This window comes from Phragmites australis, chromosome 4 (genome assembly GCF_958298935.1).
Source record: "Phragmites australis chromosome 4, lpPhrAust1.1, whole genome shotgun sequence".
NCBI lineage: Eukaryota > Viridiplantae > Streptophyta > Magnoliopsida > Poales > Poaceae > Phragmites > Phragmites australis.
The window spans coordinates 20,382,494-20,404,104 of record NC_084924.1 but is presented as its reverse complement, the minus strand read 5'-3'; the positions used below and the strand labels follow the sequence as shown (position 1 = coordinate 20,404,104).

Below are 21,611 nucleotides of genomic sequence, written 5' to 3'. Positions count from 1 at the left end.
GCGCGAGCTCTTGTGATTGGACCTTGAAAGTTCAATGGAGGATCATTGTATGTATCCGAGGGAATGATGTCCTCATCAATTTTGGCAAGTCAAGTGGAGTAGTTTGTAGTAACATTCCAGGCTTTCGCGGTGTCTGGGGTGTTACAGGCGGTGTCCCTAAACTGCTGAGAAAATGTGATAAATTTCATGCCAAGCAACAAAACCACAAAAAAAAATACTTTTACCACACTTAATGCTATGCTGCATCACCACTGTCGTGCTACGGCCATGCTACTGCGCCACTGGCGCGCTTCGACCACACCACGGGCAGGCTTCAGCCACGCCTCGGTCGCGCCCTAGGAAAATTGCTTATGGTTGCGAGACCAGAAAATGTCCCAAGTCCCGTACGCGACAGCGAAAAAAAGTCCACCCAAAAAGCTGAAACCCTATCTTTCTCTATCACACACTCGCCCGCCTCCACCCTCCACCACGACCTTGCTCTACTGCCATATCCTCTCTGCTACCCGCCTTCAAGCCATCTCCACCGATGTGCGGGTCCTCCAGATCTAACACATCTGGTTCCACTTGACATGTGCAGCCTTAATGCAAGAAATTATGCCCTACCTTCATGATTGATGTGTCTTTGAATATGTGATGACTCTATATTCGCATTCCATCAACCCGAAAAGTTTTTGTGACAAGCGGAATAAGAAAATCATGTGATCACTGGCTTGCTCTCCTCTTTAGATTCCATGGAAGCTAAACTGTGACATGAGCAGAACAATATTCATTTCTATTTTAGTTTCAGTTTGTTGCCCAAACTAGGGCTTGAAATTCCAGTTCCAAACACTACTACAGAACGATACTATACAGGCGGGTGGAAAAGCCTTTTCACAGGCGTTTAGCGCACCCACCTGCGACTGAAGTCCTGTGGAAATCAACAGCGCAAAAGTGACCGCCTGTGGAAATCGATTTCCACAGGCGGTTGGCTTAATAAACCGCCTGTGGAAATAGTTTTCCAGAGGCGATTCTTTATGTCAACCGCCTGTGAAAATCGATTTCCACAGGCGGTCCACATTAGCTGCCACCTTAGATATAAAGATTTCCACAGGCGGTTCCGTAGGAGAACCGCCTGTGGTATGTATTTCTTTCAAAAATAAATAATAAGTGTATTTTATTCCATCCAGATTTCACACAGTTTCAATAACAATATGAATAGCATCATATAGCATCACAGAGTTCAATATTTAACACAAGTACAATAATATTCACAACATCACAAGCCTATATAGCTAAGAGTCACTCTCCCACACACAAAGTCTCGGATGGCTAGCTAATTCGCCTCTGCGATCAATGAATCTGCCGTTCTTGTGGATGACTTCGTGCATAATAAACCGGCACATGTCACGTTGGACGTTTTGGATTTCTTTGTTGGTGAGAGCTTGGTTGGCACATTGGATCATCCTTGCCTGGATTGAAAACACAACTAAAAGAGTTAAAACACTACTGACAACGGAAACATAACCAAATAAGAATGTGCAGGTGCAATGATGACTTACGTCCTTAGGGTTCGTTGTGTACCTCCCGTTTATCCTAAGAAATTGGCAAACATAGTATCCACAAAGAACGTTATTGAAACCTTGCTTGTGGCACTACAAATAAAAACACAACGTATTCGTTAGTTCAATAAAACTCTTCGTCATTAATATTGGGTTACAAGAATTAGAAGTGTGTTATTACCGGAAAGTGTGTACGGACCGTCATCGCATCCGGCTTGTCCGTATCGTGTATCCCATCTTTTGTTACGTACCACTTGTAGGCCCTATTCGAATGCCAACAAGTAATTATCAATTCATAAATAATCTATAAGAATTTTAAGTATGGGGGGTTTCCTTTACCTCTGTATAACGTCAATGAAATCTTGGTAAGATTTTTGTTGGAAATCAGAAGAGTCAAGGACCACGAGTCTGCTCGACTTCGGCATCAGCATTATACAAATATAGTGATCGCTACATGAATACTTATGTTAGATTCTTGATCGATCAACTAAGTTGAACACTTATGTTAGATTCATAACGTATCACACTTACTTAAAGTTGTAGGGAGCGAAGATGCAGTCCTTGTCCTGCATTTCTAGTATAGCCCTTCCTATGTAGCTTGACATTTCGAGCCTTTTTGTTTTGGTTGCTTCTTTTATGACCCGTGCTTTATCCTTTTTACTCTTCCCCTTAATCCTAGGGTCATCAGTCCTTATGTTCACGACCATGTTGGGCTGAGAAATTCGTTGCGGATCAATGAATCCGACAGGCCTCTTCAACTTTTTCGCATTGTTAAATTGCATCCTACAGAACAAGTCAATAGTCATTAGCTTCTATAGCATACATTGGTACATATATGAACGTAGGGGTAGATTGTTGGCACTTACAAGCATCACACGCTTATGAGATTGACGTCAAGTTTTTCGAGGTGGAACAACGCGTGTTTGTCCTTAAAATCCAACATGAGGTAGTTGTCTCCGCTTAGATAAACGATAGCGGGGACAGAAGCAGTGATTATGGAGAGCCCCACGCGACATGCCCTCATGTACAATTCGTGGAATTTCCTCATCTCCCACGGACCTTCTTGGAGTTGAAATGATGGCAGAAATGGCTTGCCATGCTCATATTTCTCAGGAACATCTAGTGTAGGCACGAAATCTATCTATGAGGTACTTAATGCTTTGACGATCTCTTTCGTGAGATCGCTCTTCGCTGGAGATTCCTGAGTGGATGATGCCTTTGGTTTTGATGAGGACAGAAGCCACCTCTTCATCGGATCAGGTAGATCAATCTTCTCATATGGGGTAATCATTTTAGGAACTCTCCGATGCTCAGGTGATAGATGTGCCAGAGGCGGAGATGCCGGAGTCGGAGACACTGGAGGCAGAGATGCCGGAGTTGTAGACGGTGAAGCACAAGGCGAAGTTGCTTGAGGCGGAGATACCGGGCGCGGGGGCGACGGTGCCTGAGGCGGAGAGGGTTGGCGCGGGGGCTGAGGTGCTTGAGGCGGAGTGGGTTGGCTCTGGGGTAGAGGTGCCTGAGGCGGAGTGGGTTGGCTCTGGAGCAGAGGTGCCGGAGTCGGAGTGGGTTGGCTCTGGGGCAGAGGTGCCTGAGGCAGAGATGCTGGGCGCTGGGACAGGCATGACGCTGGCGATTGTGACTTCTGATAGCTGAATATGATATCCCGTCTAGGCCACAGAATGAAGTTGTCAACAGCCTCATCAAGAATCTCAATACCCTCAGGTGTGCTATTTCAAGCTTGTACTTCATGAAAACTGGCTGCACCAAGTCCACTTGTACCTTGGCGTAACTAGCCGGAATATCTTGACTATGAAACACACGGCCTGGAATGGCCTGGCCAGTGGCAGCCTCGACAGTGAAGTCTCCCTTGCCGACCGGAACATGAAGAATGCAAGGCGTAGCCTCTGTGATTTCATCCACAGGATATCTCTGGCTATCGAAATATGTGGACCCGACACTGCTCCGAAAGCCTGGGTTGGTTGGTTGCTCTATCAGCATTAATGCCACCCTTTCCTTCTCCTTTTCATTCTACATCTTCATGAATTCGACCTTAACCTGTTCTTGTATCTGTTCCTCTAGGGTCTTCTTATATCTATTACAGGTGTTGTACTGGCCCACAGTGTCTGGGAACCTATGCTTCCAGCCCACTTTTGATCCGATGCTTCGAGTGCGACCCGAGTGTTCCTTGTTCCCCAGGGCCTTGGTAAGCAGGTCATTCTCCTTGTCGGGCTCTAGAGACCCTTCCTTAGCAAGCCCTTGGATGGTCTGGGTCACCTCCATGGTCTCGGGGCTATTGAAGGCTAAGTCCCCAGACTCGGTTCATTGTGACCAAGCGTAGACCCAGTTCCTGCTTTGCTTGTCACAATTTTCTAAAGGGTTGGGTTTCCCAGCCCGAGCAACCTCTTCTTCCTGCCTCCTCCACTCAAGAATTTTGGGGGCGTACCCAGACGAGCCCAGGTGATGGTGGTGCTTGTTCTTCTTCGCAAGGTGCTTGAACGATTCACCCAGTTTGATGGCATCAGGTGTGGTCTTCTGCCTAACAAACTCTGCCCATTGCTCTGGCGTAATCTTTCCGTATTTATTAAAGGGTACCAGATTCTTCTTCACGAATCCTTATTGAGCTCACTCTTCCAGCTCCGGAAGCTCTTTCCCATAGTTTTCAATGCATTCTGTTTGGCTGCTTCCTCTATTCCCGAGGGGAATCGGATGGTTCTCTGCAATGTTGCCCATAGGAACTCCTTCGTCTCATCCGACACCAACCGCCAATCAGTTACAGTGATTGGGACGTACTCCTTGATAAGGAATCCGCAACTGTTGCGGAATTTGGCGCAGGCCTCACAAGGTGCAACAGGCTCCCCTTCAACACCGACCTGTGTTATTGTATAAATGCCGGACGATAACTTGTTTCTGCTACGCTTGCCCCTTCTTCGTTTCAGCGTCAGCCCAGAGGGACCCGAAGTTTCAGGCACAGATGTAGCGGTGGGTTGTGGCTCAGAATGTTGTGGCACAGATCTTTGCACCCTCACCCTCTAGAGAGAAAAAAAAGGAGACTTGACATGAACAGAAGATATTCCTCCATTTATGAAGTATAAAATGCATTGACTCAACTAAATACCTCTTCGGCGGGATCGTACTCGTTGTTACTTTCCCGATGTCAGATCTCCCGATCGCACAGAACAAGGCTCGGGCTGTGATACGAGCCCGAGCTTTTGCTGCTGTTGGAGGAGGACGGCTGGTGAGGGCTTGGGCCCCTATCCGACCTCCTACTTCCATCCTCTTCTGCAAGCGACCTCTGTGCCGGGGAGGCCTCTATTGTGAGCGTCCTCTGTGCCGGGGAGGCCTCTATTGCAACATCCGACATCCTGCTTGCTTCTGGTTTCTTAGGGGTTACTATCCTCTTCTGCCCCATGGTACTTAATCGACCGCTAGATTATTGTTGCCTAGAAAAAACTAACAAGTATGCAATGGTACATCAATGAAATCGTGGCATCGTACGGGCATTCTGCTAGTATGAAAAAAAACGGGGAATTTAGTAGTAGTGTAAAATGCAAAATAGAGTATCATAGAACACAAGAAAAGCATAGAAAAGGAACATGAGGAGAAACAGAAAGAGAAGACATCAGACAACGAAGAAATTTTGTCAGAACCATTTCTTTCAAATGATGACAGACATCAGACAACGAAGAAAACAAGTCCTCTCCCAAGAAAGCCACAAGCCGTTTGACGTTATCTTGATCGACCGTGGCGTCACAATGGTTGCTAGAATTAGCATGCACTGAAAGGACAAATTAAGCTAGCTCCATGGATTTTTGTAATCACTAGAGTGCTTGTCACATGACAGCAAATGCTTTGGAATTTAGGGCTATGGAATGTTAGGTTTGAATCTTAAGAGCAAAAAGAAATTCAGGCATGACTCGCTGCATGCCCCTTTGATACATGCATGAAGTTGTATATGGTCCCTCATATGGGTACCACATTACTTGAACTATTTGGTAGGGGTAATAGTTTTAGGTATTGGCTGATATGGACATCTAATTTGGAGGACATTGATCATTGGGAGCTACTTAGATGATCGAGTAGAATTTTGTGTTATGTGCCTAAGGAACAAGTAGTATATCCATGCACGTTTGGATTTAGGGATAAGGAGGGGGCTGGATAGGGAAGGTGGACTGATCCTAACCCTCCGTAGTGTTCTATTGAGGGCTAGGATTATCCCACCTTGTATCCCAATCATACCAAAAAAAAAAAAGTTTGTGCTAGCCAGAATTTGGACCACAGATCGACTTCTTGTCTCTCAAATCATACCAAGTTGCATGCTCTAACCAGTCCACCCAGAAGACCAATTAAAAAACTTCAAAGACACTGTGAAGGGTTGGGTATACTTTTTTCCTTTGAAAAAAAGGTGAGATCGATCTAAAGTGACAAAAATGTAGAAGGATAAGCATATCCAGCTAGCTAGCTAGGTAGCAAAAGGAGAGAGGTTTATACTAACAGAGAAGGTGCGGTGCGTGCATGCTCGTGTGCAATGTTTTATTCCTGTGTTTTAGATTCACATAGTTTTTCACTTTTTACTCTATCATATCCCTATGTTTTCACCATTCCTTTATTTTGCATTCCTTCTTTCCAGCCTAAGCATTCCAGCTCCTAGCTCTATTAAGCATCTAGTTTTAGTCTAAGAAAAAACATGATGAGTCAGCCAAACCACCCTCAAGATAGGTCACCCAAACAGTATGATTTCTCAACTAATACTACAACCAAAACCATGTATAGAGGCACAAACTTCTGTTATCAGCAATTATCATGATAACAATCACCAAAGTTATGTATGTCAAGTGCATGTCAATACCAATTTAAGGCCAACATAAATGCAACATATGGGATAATAGTACTCAGAGCAGCTGATCAATTATATCTTAGGAGAAGCACTATTGTTTTGTTTAGCCTAGTTGAACAATGGGGGTACAAGACTGGAAGTAAAAACGCACATCGTTACACATCTACATGTAACTATGTTGTATGATATGCTTGACTTCTATAGATCAGTCATCGGCACCAGTGGGGTAAAAGGACCAATGAATTATAGTGGTTCACAACAAACTAGACTATCATCACATACAACTAAGCATCTGAAAATGGCTCTGATATAATGATAGAAATAACTTCACCACGGCACGATGGCCGGCATCACAAGGAAGAGCGGGGCATCACACGGCCGGCCGGAGAACCGACTACAACGGCTCGGTTGGGAGGGGGATATGGACCTACTCACCGGCGACGGCGGCTCCTCCTCGGTGCGGTCCAACTCGGCGGCGGCGGTCCTCCTCGACACGGTCCAACTCGGCGGCGGTGGCTCCTCCTAGGCGTCGGCACAGTCCTCCTCGTCGGGGGCGGGGTCGTCATGCGGTGGCCCTCCTCGTCGGGGGCGGGAGCGGAAAGGGAGAGCGCGGGCTATGGAAAGGGAGAGCATGGGAGGCGGACGGAGGGACAACCTGATGGCGCGGTTGAAGGTTTGTCAAAGCCCTAGGGTTTTCGGGGCCGCGCGCGGTTATATAAATAGAAACGATTTCTATAGGCGGTTAATGTAAGAAACCGGCTGTGGAAATCATTTCCACAGGCGGTTCCTTAAGCCAACCACCTATGGAAATCCATTTTCACAAGCGGTTCACCTAAGGAACCACCTATGGAAATAATTTCCACAGGCGGTTTCTTACGTTAACTGCCTGTGGAAACCTGTGAAATGATTTTTGCTTGTTTGGAAAATACTATTCTATTACATATTAAAGTATCTTAAATATTCTATTACATATTAAAGCATCTTAAATTAAAGCATATACATGCCCTAAATTAAAGCAAGATCTCTCTTACATCATGCATACAAGTCCTTAATACAAATTAAAGCTTATCCTAATTTTATACAAATTTTAGGGTTCTGTCACATTGGAAAATAATTCGCATAACATGGCACTATTTACCTTGAACTATTTTCCCTACACCATCCAGACGCGTGTACAGCATCACAGATCTATCGAGGATTGCTTCTACAAGTTTGATCTTTTATGGATCTCCAAAAGGCGGCACGTCGTCGAACTAATTGTATTCTTCCTCATCCTCCAGATTCTCGACTCCGATAATTCTTTGTTTTCCAGCAACAACTACATGCTTCTTTTCATTCGTGGGGTCGAACTTGTGCGACGTGGTCAGCGAGTACCCACGGGTCATCTTTGTGGCCTACATTGCTGAGGTCAACAATTGTGAAGCCGTAGTTGTCCACCGTCACGCCATTTGGGTGTTTGACCCATTTGCACCGAAAGACGGGGATCTGCATATTCACTCCATAGTCGAGTTCCCAGATTTCTTCTACGAACCCATAGTAGGTGACCTTTTCCCCTGTTGTGTCATAGGCTTCTGTTCGAACGCCGCTGTTTTGGGTTGTGCTCCTCTTGTCTTTTGCTTTGGTATAAAACGTGTACCCATTAATGTCATACGCTTGCCATGACATAACTAAACTTGATGGGCCACAAGCCAACATTTTCACATTTTTTTTATCTACAGATTCACCATCCGGAAGGTTTTGGTTCTTGAACCATGTGGTAAAGTGACGCTTGTGCTCTTTCAAGATCCAATCATACGAGCGGCCTTGATTTTTTGTGTAGAGCTCATTTAGGTGTTGCTCGACATATGGCGCCACTAACTGGATTTGCTGCAAGATGGTGAAATGTGCTTCTTCCACTGCTTTGTAATCATGATCGATGAATCTTTTCTTTCCTTTGGTCCCTCTCCCAGACAACCTCCCCTCATGTCGAGATACAGGTACATCAATCGGATTAGAATCTTTTATGTAATCGATGCAACACTCAACGACTTCCTCGGTACTATAGCCCTCGATCATGGAACCCTCTGGGTGAGCACGATTCTGTACATAGCCCTTGAGAATGCCTATGTACCGCTCAAACACATACATCTGATGTAAGAATACAGGGCCCAACGCAATTATCTCATTCACGATGTAAACCAAGAGGTGTACCATGATATCGAAAAAGGATGGAGGGAAGCACATCTCAAGTTGGCACAAAGTCTCTACCAAGTAACTATGTAGAGCACCCAGTTTTTCAGCATCAATCACCTTTTGAGCAATTGCATTGAAGAAGTGACACAACCGTGTGATGACCACCTTTATGTATCTTGGCTTGATACCCCTGATTGCAATAGGGAGCATCAGCGTCATCATCACATGACAATCGTGAGACTTCATACCGATTAACTTCAAATCTTTCATCGAGACTAGATTCTTAATGTTGGATGAGTAGCCAGTCGGGACTCTCATCCCACGTAAGCACTTGCACAGTGCCTTTTTCTCCTCAAGTGTTAGAGAGTAGCTAGCTGGCGGAAGACAATGTTTCCCATTTAGTCTGTCTTCATGGTGTAGCTCTGGCATAATTTCAAAATGCATCAAGTCCTTACGTGACTTGATTCCATCATTTGTCTTGCCTGGTATGTCCAGTAAGAGACCAAAGATGCTATCACACATATTCTTCTCAACGTGCATGACATCGATGCTGTGACGGACGTCCAAGTCCTTCCAGTAGGGAAAATACTTAAAGAACATTGGCATCTTCATCTACAGCGTGCTTGTCGGCATCTCACTTTTCTTCCTCTTTTTACCCTTCAGCGGCTTCCCAAAAACAACCTTGATGCTACTGACCATTTGAAACACTTGTGCCCCGCTGCGAGGTTTCGGGCCAGTATCTTCCTCAACCATGTTGTCAAAATGTTTCTTCATATTGCGGTATCTGTGAGTTCTGAGTAAGAACCGTCGATGTCGCGTGTACACTACCTTCTGTGAGTACGGAACGTACACAGACACGGTTTCATCCAAGCACACTGCACATCCTTGCTTCCCTTTAACCTGTCCTGATAGGTTAAAAAGGGTGGGATAACCATTGATGGTAATGAAAATCATTGCTTTCAGCGTGAAGTACTGTCGCCAGAACTCAACGCACACCCGGACCCCCTCGTTCCACAGTTTCTCCATATCTTCCATTAATGGTTCCAGAAACACATCTATATCGTTGCCCGGTTGTTTCGGTCCTTGGATAAGAATGGACAGCATAAGGTACTTCCGCTTCATGCATAGCCATGGAGGAAGGTTGTAGATGGCCAGGACCACTGGCCAAGTGCTATGTGAGGTGCTCATGTCACCGAAAGGATTCATTCCATCGGTACTCAACGTGAACCTTACATTCCTTGGTTCTTCAGTGAACCCTGGATACATAGCATCGAACTTTCTCCATTACCTAGCATCAGTAGGGTGTCGAAGCTTAGTTCCATCCTTCTTGCACTTATCGAAATGCCAACACATCAGTTCAGAGTCCCTAGGGTTCGAGTACAGGCGCTGCAAGCGGGGTATCACTAGTAGGTACCACATCACCATCGCAGGACTTCTTCTCTTCTTCTCCGCGTTGGAAGAAGTGTCTTCTTCGTCACGACCAGCATTACTCTTCTTCTTCTTCGTGTTCGCGGAAGCATCTTCGTCCTCACAATCATCATTCCTCTTGTACTGACTCACATTGCACACTGGACATCTAGCCAAGGCTTCGTACTCTTTACGGTAGAGGATACAGTAGTTCGGACACGCGTGTATTTTTTGCACATCCAATGACAACGGGCAGATAAGCTTCTTCGCTAGATAAGTGGAGGTGGGTAAGGAGTTAGGCTTCGGAATCATGTTTGCCAAGAGACTCAACAGATCCGAGAAACTCTTGTCGGACCATCCATTGCGGGCTTTCAACCTTAGAAGTTCAAGCACCGAATGCAACATCGTAAACTCCTTATCACAGCCCTTCGATTCCTCATACAAAAGTTCCTTCGATGCCTTTTGTAACGCCTCGAAATTATCTAAACCTCTCGTGTCCCTTAAAACATGCGGTTTTGCGTGGTGTAGTATTTCCTCTAGATCAAAGTCAGTATCATCATCCAGATCAAAATCGGCATCATCATCCATCATAACATCAGTGTCGCCTTCGACTGCTCCCTCATCATCACCATCTACTTGATCAGCAGCGATGTCCTGGTTTGGTTTGCGTGTACGTTGTTCACCATGATTGGACCAACATTTGTAATCCTCAACAAAACCTCTCAAGATCAAGTGTGATTTGATTATACTTGATTTGTCCCACATTTCTAGTTCTTGCAGTCAGAACATGGACAGTATATTTCCCTTGTCTTCTTAGTTAAAGCGTCCTTCTCTGCGGCTTCAATAAAAACAGAGAGTCATTTGATGTATATTTCTCCATATCTTGAAGCATCATACATCCATGCTCTGTCCATCTTTAACTTCAACCACAAAATTAGATACATTAATTAATTAATTTGAAAATCAAAATTAAAAAGATTTTTCTAAAAAAGGAAAATATGGGCTTGTTATGATTATAATATGTCTACGCAATTGAATCTACATTAACGTAAATTTATGACTCAAAATTATGTGAATTCACTACTCTCTGTCCCTCTCCCTCTCCCTCTCCCTCTCCCTAGATCTAGATCTAGAGAAAAAAATCCACATTCATGATAAAACCTCTTAAGGCTAAAAGACATCACATTCTAGCTACATTTTTAAAATATAATACTAGAATCATGTGAATCTACACAATTAAATCAATATTGCAACAAATTTGAGCTAATTTGATGATCTAAATGGCAAGAATCATGAGCATCTCTAGATCACATTGAAACTCTAATTTAGCCTTAAATCTAAATCTAAACTTCAAAAAAATGCAAGCTAGGGATGAGATATACATACCTTATTTGGCTCCTCCAGGCGGTTCGTAAGAAGGACCACCTGTAGAAATGAAACCTAGGTATCTCGAAAAATAAGTTTTATAGTAGTGAAATTCTTTATCGAACGTTGTCTGAGAGCTAGGAATTTATCCAATTCTTATTAATTTATATTTTTGTGTCATTTTTATTTGAATTTTTCAGCAAAATGAAACTTCTAGCTGCATATGTCCAGCTGCACACACAGCTGAAAACATAAAAATCGCTAAAATGATATACCCTCGTCACCCAAAGCTAGCGCTCCCAGTCCTCACAAGAGAATGGCTTATGTGGTAGAATTCCATGGCTCCGATCCACACTGTTGCACACTCATTTAGTGCTGTTCTAACTCTAGGTTATAATCCCGTATAGCTCAGAGCAGTGGCCTCTGAATTCTTCAGGTAAACAAGCTGGATCAAGAACATGCTAAGAAATGCTAAGAAAAATAATTGAGAAGACGGGACAGAGCAATCGCACATATGAAACAAACCACCCAGGCTTACACATCATACTCCATATTAATACTGACAGGATGGTTCAATCTTAAGGGCTCAAAACTCAGCTGAAAGTTAGAAAAAATTCTGAAGAACTACAGCACATCAACCCAATTCTACGTATAACGACAATTCTACATGTCTGTTGATTTACAAGCACTTCAATATTTAAGGTGTGCACAGTATATATATACATACATACATACATACATACATACATATATATATATATATACATACATACATACACATATATATATACATACATACATACATACATACATACATACATATATATATATATATATGTGTGTGTGTGTGTGTGTACTCATGCAGTGTGTCAAAATGCTGCTCTTGCTGCGCTGCGTGCCGCCTCCCGCTTCATCTCCGCTTCTTTCCCACTGCCCCGGAAGTACAAGTAAACACGCTGCAGGGAGTGAAACATTCTAAGTTCCCAAACGGCCTGTCCCGAATCCAGGTGAAGGCATGGTATCAAGAGAAGAGTGCAAAAGCAATAGTATTGATATGTAGTGACTTCACCTGAATGACCCACATGCTCAGCAAAGACTCCAGGCAGAACAATGCAAAGCCAATAAAGTAGAAGATCTGCAGGTCAAAATAGTTTACCATGCCATGGAATTATTTGTTATATGTCCCAAAAAAATGTTTGTGAATGTGACTCATGTGAAATATGGATTTATTTTGTATATATCATTTGTCTTGGGAGGAAATAAAGATAATATCCTGTGGAATTCAGATTTCGGCAGAGGTAAACTCACTCACCCCAACAATGACACTGTTGCCTATCAAGCTGATTGCTGGAAAAATCCCTCTGCATGAAGAATAGACATGGTAAAACAAATTATTTTAGAATTCTGATGTACCTGATACCTCGCCGAGGATGTCGCACCACAAATAGTGGAAAACTTACGTTAACGATTTTCCCACAAAGAGAATTGAAGGAGAAATAGCTGCGTACACGCAGAAAGCGATATGGACCTGTTTGGAGTAAGAACAAATTGGTGAGATGTATATGCTTATATATCGGCAACACATTCCATTTTGAAGCAATGTTATAGGAAGCTCACCAAGTAGAACAGGAAAAACCATCCAAATTTCAGAGCACTCTCATTCCTGTAAATATGTATTTAATTGTAGATAGAAACTATCAGGCTATGCGATGCTTAGTAAACTTCAGAGTTCAGACCCATAGCCTGGAACATTATTCAACAAAACAATGTGTGAGACGAGTAACATTTTATTTACCTCATGGCACGGTACAGTGGCCGGTACCAAAGGTAGTAGGCACCTGGGCATCCGAGAATAAAGTATATGATTGCAAGAAACCATATCTTAGGACCTGCATCAAGGAACAAATAGCACACATGCAAAAATTAGAACCATATGAGTTATGAGTTGATGATTGCGTACAACACTTCACATGACACTTATGTCCTTCTCCCAGTACATGGGTGCAAGCTATAAGTGACTAGTAATATAGCTATCCGTCACTTATAAAGAACATAAGTGACGGGTGTAGAAGTTACCCGTTACCTATAAATAATCCATAGGTGACGAGTAACCTAACTACTTGTCACTTATTATATATATAAGATGGTCATAGGTGACGAGTAACAGGTATTACCTGTCACCTTTGTTCATCATTGGTGACGGGTACGGTACCGTCACCAATGACTAGTCATCAGTGACGCGTTCGGAACCTATCACCCATGAATGTTATCACCCATCACCCATATCCCTTTTTCACGTAGTGTGATATCCTCAGTTCAAAAGAGAAATGATGCTTTAGGAATAGCAGTGTTACCAACATACCTTCCCCTTTTATCCAAGCAGCAGTAACACAGATGATGTTCCAAAACAGGCACAGGATCAATCCTGCCACAATGCCAGACATAAAAAAGGAATATAATATAAATTACCATTGTGCATCATAGGTGAATGTTTCCAAGTTATTGTATTGACAACATAATGACACTGCTAGTATGAACCACATCATCCATGGATCATTGGTCATAAATAATAGGAATGTCATTTTTAAGTAATGCTCAAAAAACACATACCTAAGAGTGACGCAAAGGCGACATATTGTGTTCTTTGCAAATGGACAGGTATCTCATTGCCAATATCATGATGAATGATGGGGAAAAACGGAGGCCAGTTTTTCTCTTCCAATACAATGCCAGCTGCAAGAGCAAATGAGCAACAATGCTTAATTGTGGGAAGTCTTCGCGAATGACATCAATAAATAATGTCAGAGGGATGAAAACTGAAACTCGACCTCGTGCTGCAGCCTCTTCTCGTCTTTTGATTTCCTACATGGAGCAGAATAAAGCTTTTACACAAAAATCAGCAGAAACCGGTGGAAACACGAGGCAATTATATATCTATAGGAACTTTGACCAGATTGTTTCAGGAAAAAGATAATTTCCAAAATGCCAAGAACAACATGCAGAAGGAGAAGTTCAGTCTCTGTACTGGATTCAGTTACCTTCTCACGCCTGTTTAACTCGGCCTCCTTGGCCAGAAGCTCCTTCTCCCTTGTCTTCATGTCCTGTGTATAATTAACAATCAAGAAGGCATTACTATGTTACTGGATTCATATCAATAACATCCATCTAGTTACATGAATCAAAGCACATATCGATAACATCCATCTCCTGAGCTCAAGAAGGTAGTGTACCTACCTTGCTTGTGTCCATGGGGATATCCACTGGGGTAGCAAAGTCATTGTAGAAGTCAGCTGGCTCAGGAGGAAGAGGCGAAAGGCGTGTGCTCGGAGGAGCAGCGCGCGATTGCTTCATCAACATAACAGCTTACTCGCATGATCGTCCAGAAAAGGAAGCATTTTAATTTTTTGTTACCGAAATTCCGTGCACTGCGGACTCACCGTTGTGTAGAATGCACCTCCGGAATAGCTGGACTGATCAGCGGACACTCCTCTTTTAGCTTGGTCCTGGAGAAAAGAGTCGGTATGAGTAGAAATGCAGTTCACCTAATTTCTCTTGTCCCTGAAAGCAGACCACTACTGAAAAGATGGACAAATTGCTTTATTTCTGGTCTGAATTCTGATTTAACTAAAATTAACCATATATTAGCATGTATGCTATGCAACCTTTCTTTATTTCCTTTTATATTTTGTTGTCATCCCCACAAGTATTCCTGGAAGTTCGAAAGATATGCAGGGTAAAGCTAAGCAACCAGCCAGCCGCAGCAGGGTTTCGGTAAAACCCTATTAGCAGGGGTACCAGGGATTTCTTAGAATCTTTCGCTCGGAAGTTTCAAGTAAAAAAATGAATTTAGAAAAGGTAACCAACGGAAACTCTGAAAATAGAGGTAACCGGCTGGAATTTCTGCCAAATTTTGTTTAAATAAAAATTTATTGTTTTCTATTTTGCGAATTAAATTTATTGGTTTATTTTGCCCGATATGGATTTTTCCCTTTATGTGTGTACCGCCGGTTACTTACTCAGGTCTCATTTTGTCGACTCGGTAGAAACGCCAACATATTGATTGCAGAATTATAAAGCCTAACAGCTTACAACCTTCTCTCTGTACCCAATTTTTCGCTGTTTCGGTGCAACTAAACTTGGCGTACGTAAAGTATGATCAAAGAAGCTGGGATTCTACGCAGTCCAAGAACTCAGTGGCAACAGTAGCAACTATGAATAAAGCAGCCCAAGAAGAAACAAACAGATAGATTAACAAGCAATCAATCGAGCAGGGGGCTGACGAAACAGGGAAGGAGCTGGAGCTCAACGCCGGCCAGAGCTTACCGCGAAAGGGTTGACCTCGTCGGCGCCGCCCTCCTCGAAGGGGTTGTCGTACCTCGACCTCCCGGCCATGGATCCCTCACCGGTGCTCTCCTCTTCTCCCTTCTCTTGGTTTGTTCCTCTGCTCCGAGGTCAGCAAAGAGGAGGACAAGAAGCAGCAGCCGAATCAGACCTCCGCACCTGCCTCGTGTATGTATTCTACGCGTAGAAAGAGAAAACGGACCAGACGCAGCCGTGCGTATCGTGTATGATCGACCAGGGGCGACGAAAATATTAGCGGAGTCCGCGTGGTTTTGTCCTCTGCCCGGCCGTCAGCTTTTACTTTTTATTTGCCGTCGAACGCATCAGCCGTTGCAAAGAATGGACCTTTGACTGCCGCTCAGCCACGCCAACTTGACAGCGATGACTGCTCACGCGGCTTATTACATATAGGCTGCCAGAGCAGAGACCTTTCGGCTCACACATTTACCATGTTTGCAAAGTCACAAGATTGCAGCATTCTTAATTTTTTTAAGGAAGGAATAATTATTCTAGCTTTTGCATAACAAGATGCATATGACTATCTATTATTAAACTTACTGAAAGAACCCAGACAAGCTAGGTAAAAATATAAAGAACCTCCAAAGCCAATCCAAAAGAGATATTATTCAAACACACATTTATGACTAAACTATCACTATTTTGGTGAAGACTTCTATTAATGTGATCTCGAGCACTCTGTCCACATGTTCTCCAGGTCTGAAGGGATCCAGTGCCCAATAGCGTTCCTTAAGAATTATCGTTCCTCCAACTACTATAGCAAGATTTAGAACCAAGTCCAATATGTCTCCTTGAATTAAACCTGCATAGAAATAGGAACTTTGCTCTGTTCAAAATAATATCATTACGACTAAACTATATAGCTCAACAAAAAACGCTAGCTCCATCCAACATCTGGTACTTAAGTTTTTAGTTAAACCCAAGAAGCCAATTTCCAAATATATTTGAAACACTAGAAGGGATATTAATACCAAAAGAAAGTTGTATCACATACCAGATTAGTTTAGCAACATGGCCATCAAAGAATAAGTGTTGAATTGTTTCATCAAGGTTAAAAAACAACATTTGGTACTTCCTGCCAATGACGCTTGCTAAATTATCTTTGGTTAGAGTAACAAAGTTATGAAGAAACCATAGAAAAACTTTAATTTTTAAAGTTATCTTAAACTTCCAAATGTAATGATTTGGAGGAATGAAAATGTTATTAATCAATGCTTTATACATAGAATGAACAGAAAAACGTCCCTATTGATGTAAAGACCATTTAAACACATCTCGTTGATCACTAGGTTTTACTGTGACTAATTTAGACACAAGTTCTCGCATAGCAGTTAGCTTATTGCCTATTAATGCCCTTCGAAAAGTGAGACTAGGTGAACCGGCATTCATAACCTCCGCTATAGTTGCATTCTTACGATGAACTATATTATAAAGGGAAGGAAATTGATGTCTTAGGGTGCTTTGGTCTAACCAAACATCCTCTCAAAAGGGAATCTGAGAACCATCTTGCAAGTTAAAAGAGCCTAGTCTCAAAAAATCTTGTTTGGCCTTCATAATGCCTAACCAGAAATGAGAGTCTCCAGCTCTATATTCAACTTGTGATATAGATTATTTATCATATACTTATTACGGATGATAGTTTGCCACACCCCATCCGTGTTAATCAACTTGAATGACCATTTACTAAGTAAGCACTTATTCTGTACTAGTATAATACCCCTACATTGTAACGGGAGCCAAAAATTTGCACATGATAATATTATTGACTCCTCTAAAATTTGCCATGCAGCATTCCGGTCGATTTCGGATATGAATATATTTCTTCAGAACTCCAATAAACCTCTCAAAAGGGTACATCTGATGAAGAAACACAAGACCAAGAATCTGTATCTCTTTTACAATTTGAATAATAAGATGCACCATGATATCAAAAAACGATGGAGGGGAACATGCCTCAAAATGTGATAGAGTCTCGACCATATCTTCCTGCAGCTTATATAGTTTTGTTGGATCGATGGCCTTCTGTGATATCGCATTGAAGAATGAATATAGCTTTATGATTGGGTTTCAGATCTTCCACGGCAGAATACCTCTAATTGTAATTGGAAGCATCTGTGTCATCATCACATAACAATCATGAGACTTCACACTAGTTAATTTCAAATCTTTCATGTTTATTAGTCTCTTTATGTTAGCGGAGTAATTGGATGGAACTTTGATTCCATGCAAGCACTTATACATTGCAATTTTCTCTGTCTTGTTCAGACTGTAGCTAGCGGGATCAAGATATTTGGTCATCTTGCATATCTTCAGGATGTTGATGCTGCCTGAGTCTGGTCCTTCCGTGATTGGATTGTATTCCTTTGTTTAGTCAGGTATGTCTAGTAATAACCCTAAATCCCTTTGCCATCTCATATACCTGTCTCCCAGTACGATACTTAGGAGGTGATCGAGTCTCAACTTTCCCATCAAAATCTCTTATGTTGCTACAGAACTGATGATCATTGTGAAGAAATTTACAATGACCTAGGTACAATATTTTTTGATTGTTCTTCAGCAACAAGCTCTCTGTTTCATCCAAGCAAAGCCCGCACGAACAGTAGCCTTTGACAGTTTAGCCTGATAGGTTGCAAGGGCTGACAAAGTTCTTTCTTTTATATGCATCCCATACCTGCACACCATCGTTCTATAATATTATAAGATCTTTCATTAATGGTTTCAAATAGATATTGATATCGTTGCTAGGTTGCCTTGACCCTAGTATCAACATCGACATTATAATGTACTTCCGCTTCATACATAACCAAGGAGGAATGTTGTAGATACATAGAGTCACAAGCCAAGTGTTATGACTACTGCTCATGTTGATGAATGAATTTATCCCATCTGTACTCAACCCAAATCTTATAGTCATCATATCTTTTACAAAGGGCTCCTTGTATTTCCTATCAATGTTTCTCTATTGCATAGAATCAGTGGGGTGTCTTAGCATTCCATCATCCTTATGCTCCTCGATATGCCATCACATCAGTTTGGCATGCCTTTTATTCGCGAATAAATGCTCCAAATGGGAGACTACAAGAAAATACCACATCACCTTGATGGGAGGCCTTTTCTTATTTCCTTCACCATTGATATCATCACCGTCACACTTGTACCATGCTACACCATAGATGAGACACACTTCCAAGTACATATGCTCTCCGCGATACAATATGCAATCGTTTGAACATACATGTATTTATACAATTCCATCCCCAATGGGCACACAACCTGCTTAGTCTAGTACGTGTTTTATGGCAGCACAGTTCACTTTGGAAGTAATTTTTTAAGAATAGTAACAACTCTGTGAAGCTTGTATCATACTACTCGTTGCTTGCTTTTAATTGTAGTAGTAAAAGCATGATACTCAACTTTCTGTGTTCCTTCTCGCAGCCCAAGAACAACGGTATTTTAGAGTCCTCTACCAAAAGCTGAAACTTTTAAAACTCTCTTTTATTGGTGAAGTCCCCCCCCCCCCATCACGCAACATCTGCTCAGATCATTGGCATTGGTGTTGGCAAATATCTCCTCTAGATCATCATCAACTAACGTATCTCTAGTAGGCGGTATATTGGTGTATTCGTCAGTCGACATATCGGTGCATAAGTCTTCGTCTTCTCTGCCAATGTATTGCGCTTCTTATACTATCTCAACTTCACCGTGCTCGGTCCAATGGGTATAGTCAGGCATAAAGCCCCTTGACATCAAGTGAGAATGTAACTGCTGAGTGGTGAAAAACTGCTTCTTGTTATCGCAATCGATGCATAGATAACACATGTATTAAGACTGTGTATTTGACTTATGCACCGTGTCTGCTACTAGGAAATACTCCACGCCGTTCTTGTACTCTGCACTCACACGGGTCGTAGTATACATCCATCTTCTGTCCATCTACAATTATATCATTATTGTAAATCTGAATTCATAACATCTAGAAGATTTTGCAATCACCAATAAATAAATTACCTCGCCAACTCCTACCGACAATTGGCCCGGGTTAGAGGAGCTTCCTTTTGTATACTTTCGCGTCCACTTCAGATAAGTGTTTGTTAGTGCCATCCCTAAATTTTTTTTTTATTATTTAACCCTTACATGTATGACATACATACAGCTATAACTTATCAAAATTAAACAGGACATTCACCCTTGAGATCAACCTCGTGACACTCCGCGATGTCATTCTCTAAATAGTTATAATGTGTATCGAAATGATAATGAATGAAATGTCATAAGATGTGATCCAAATGACATGAAATTTGGTAGAGATGTAGTGCATGAGGTTATGAATGCAGTAGAGGAAGAATCACATGAATTGAAGTTCATTTGCCCACTTAATGAACCAAATTACATGCTTGCTATTTTTAAATCCAAAATTAAATGAGGTAGTTCAAACAAACTGACATGAGGGAAGTACTCAACATGGCAAAGGGTATTTTAACTATGTAAGGTATACATAAAGAAGACCTAAAAAATTAGTTTCACATTTTATGTTTTTTATTAATTTCTATACAAATTAATTAGTTTAAAAGGCTTAATCAAGATTAACAAAGAATTAGTGCTAAACAAGCATTTAATGCTTCAAATATAGTTTTCCTATACAAAGCATGACAAAAAAAAGGTTAATAAAGTTTGATTGACCAATTTAGGATATTTCAAGATTTATGGATTAACAAGTTACAACATATTTAATGAAATAGAGGTATTTTAGTGAACATTTCATGTATGCATGTATTTTTATCATGTAGGTCATGACAAAACAAAAGTAAGATCTTCCCACATAAAATATTAATGGAGAGACAGCAGCATATATATGCAGAAGTAAATGTGAACCTGAAAGCCAACACAAAATTACAGACACATTGTTATTCACTTATTCTACAAAACAACAAGTAGACCAATTCAAAGATCTACAAAGTATTCACAGTTCTTTTTCTTCCAAGTGAAATTGTTCCCATGCTAGGAAAATTAAAAAGTTTTCATTATGTACTTTTGTGATAATACTATTCACTACTAAAAAATTATTTTTCGAGACACCTAGAGTGCATTTTCACAGACGGCTCATTTGAAAAACCATCAGCGCAGTTAGCGGAGGTCCGCTATGGTTATGGACCACATGTGGAAATATATTTTCACAGACGGTTCCTTATATGAATCATCTCTTAAAATATGATAATTATCACATGCGGTTAATATAAGAAACTGCCTGTGTAAAAGATCATTTTCACAGGCGATTTGTGAACCGCCTATGAAAATGGATCATTTCCATATGCAGTTCACGTAAAGAACTGCATATGGAAATCAGTGACTGGTTATCTTAAAAAAATTACAATTTTTGCATATGAATTCGGATGAGGACAAAGTTTATATAAAAATTGTACTACTCGACGAGATCTAGAACTTTGTAGTTGAAAAGTTTTTCATTTGAAGTCATTTTTAGATGCTCAAATAATGGTTTGAAGTTTTGGATAGAAGATATCAAAAGGATTACATATGGTGTTACTATCACTAGTATTTCTCTGGTGGGATGGTAAGGAAGGTTCACGTGAGCTGAGAGGTTCTAGGTTCGAGTGCTAAGAATCGCACACACGCAAAAAATCGCGTGACTTGTGACGTCGTGACCGTGGGGGTGCATGGTCGGTTAAAAATATTTTGCTTTTTTCGAATAAAAATATCGATTCGGGGACTAATTATTATAGGCGGTCCTCTTAAGGAACCGTCTGTAAAAACTGATTTTTATAGGTGGAACGGAACCGCCTGTAGAAACCGATTTTCACAAGCGGTTCCTTAAGCGAACCGTCTCTGGTAATAGATTTTCATAGGTGGCTCTTTAACGCCTGTAAAAATCGTCTATTTTCACAGGCATTTGATCACAGGCGGATATGTTAAACGTCCGT

The 21,611-nt window shown here is 41.7% G+C and overlaps 1 protein-coding gene across 1 annotated transcript; it reads right to left on the bottom strand.

The window, feature by feature from the left end:
* Positions 1 to 11,782: 11,782 nt before the first annotated feature.
* Positions 11,783 to 15,962, bottom strand: LOC133915891 (secretory carrier-associated membrane protein 4). Its single transcript, XM_062359275.1, has 14 exons — positions 15,860 to 15,962; positions 15,640 to 15,757; positions 14,754 to 14,819; positions 14,551 to 14,661; positions 14,355 to 14,417; positions 14,145 to 14,178; positions 13,927 to 14,049; positions 13,679 to 13,741; positions 13,112 to 13,205; positions 12,934 to 12,979; positions 12,777 to 12,844; positions 12,629 to 12,677; positions 12,386 to 12,451; positions 11,783 to 12,272 (listed from the first exon to the last, which is right to left on the bottom strand). The coding sequence occupies exons 2-14, from the start codon at positions 15,706 to 15,708 to the stop codon at positions 12,186 to 12,188; spliced, it is 939 nt and encodes a 312-aa protein (XP_062215259.1). The 5' UTR covers positions 15,709 to 15,757; positions 15,860 to 15,962; the 3' UTR covers positions 11,783 to 12,185.
* Positions 15,963 to 21,611: the final 5,649 nt, after the last annotated feature.

Coding starts and splice junctions, on each gene's coding strand:
- LOC133915891 (XM_062359275.1), bottom strand. CDS start 15,708: ATGGCCGGGAGGTCGAGGTACGACAACCCCTTCGAGGAGGGCGGCGCC. Junction 13,206..13,678: donor TGCTTGGATAAAAGGGGAAG/GTATGTTGGTAA, acceptor TCCTTGATGCAG/GTCCTAAGATATGGTTTCTT. Junction 12,678..12,776: donor TTTGTGGGAAAATCGTTAAC/GTAAGTTTTCCA, acceptor TTCTTCATGCAG/AGGGATTTTTCCAGCAATCA.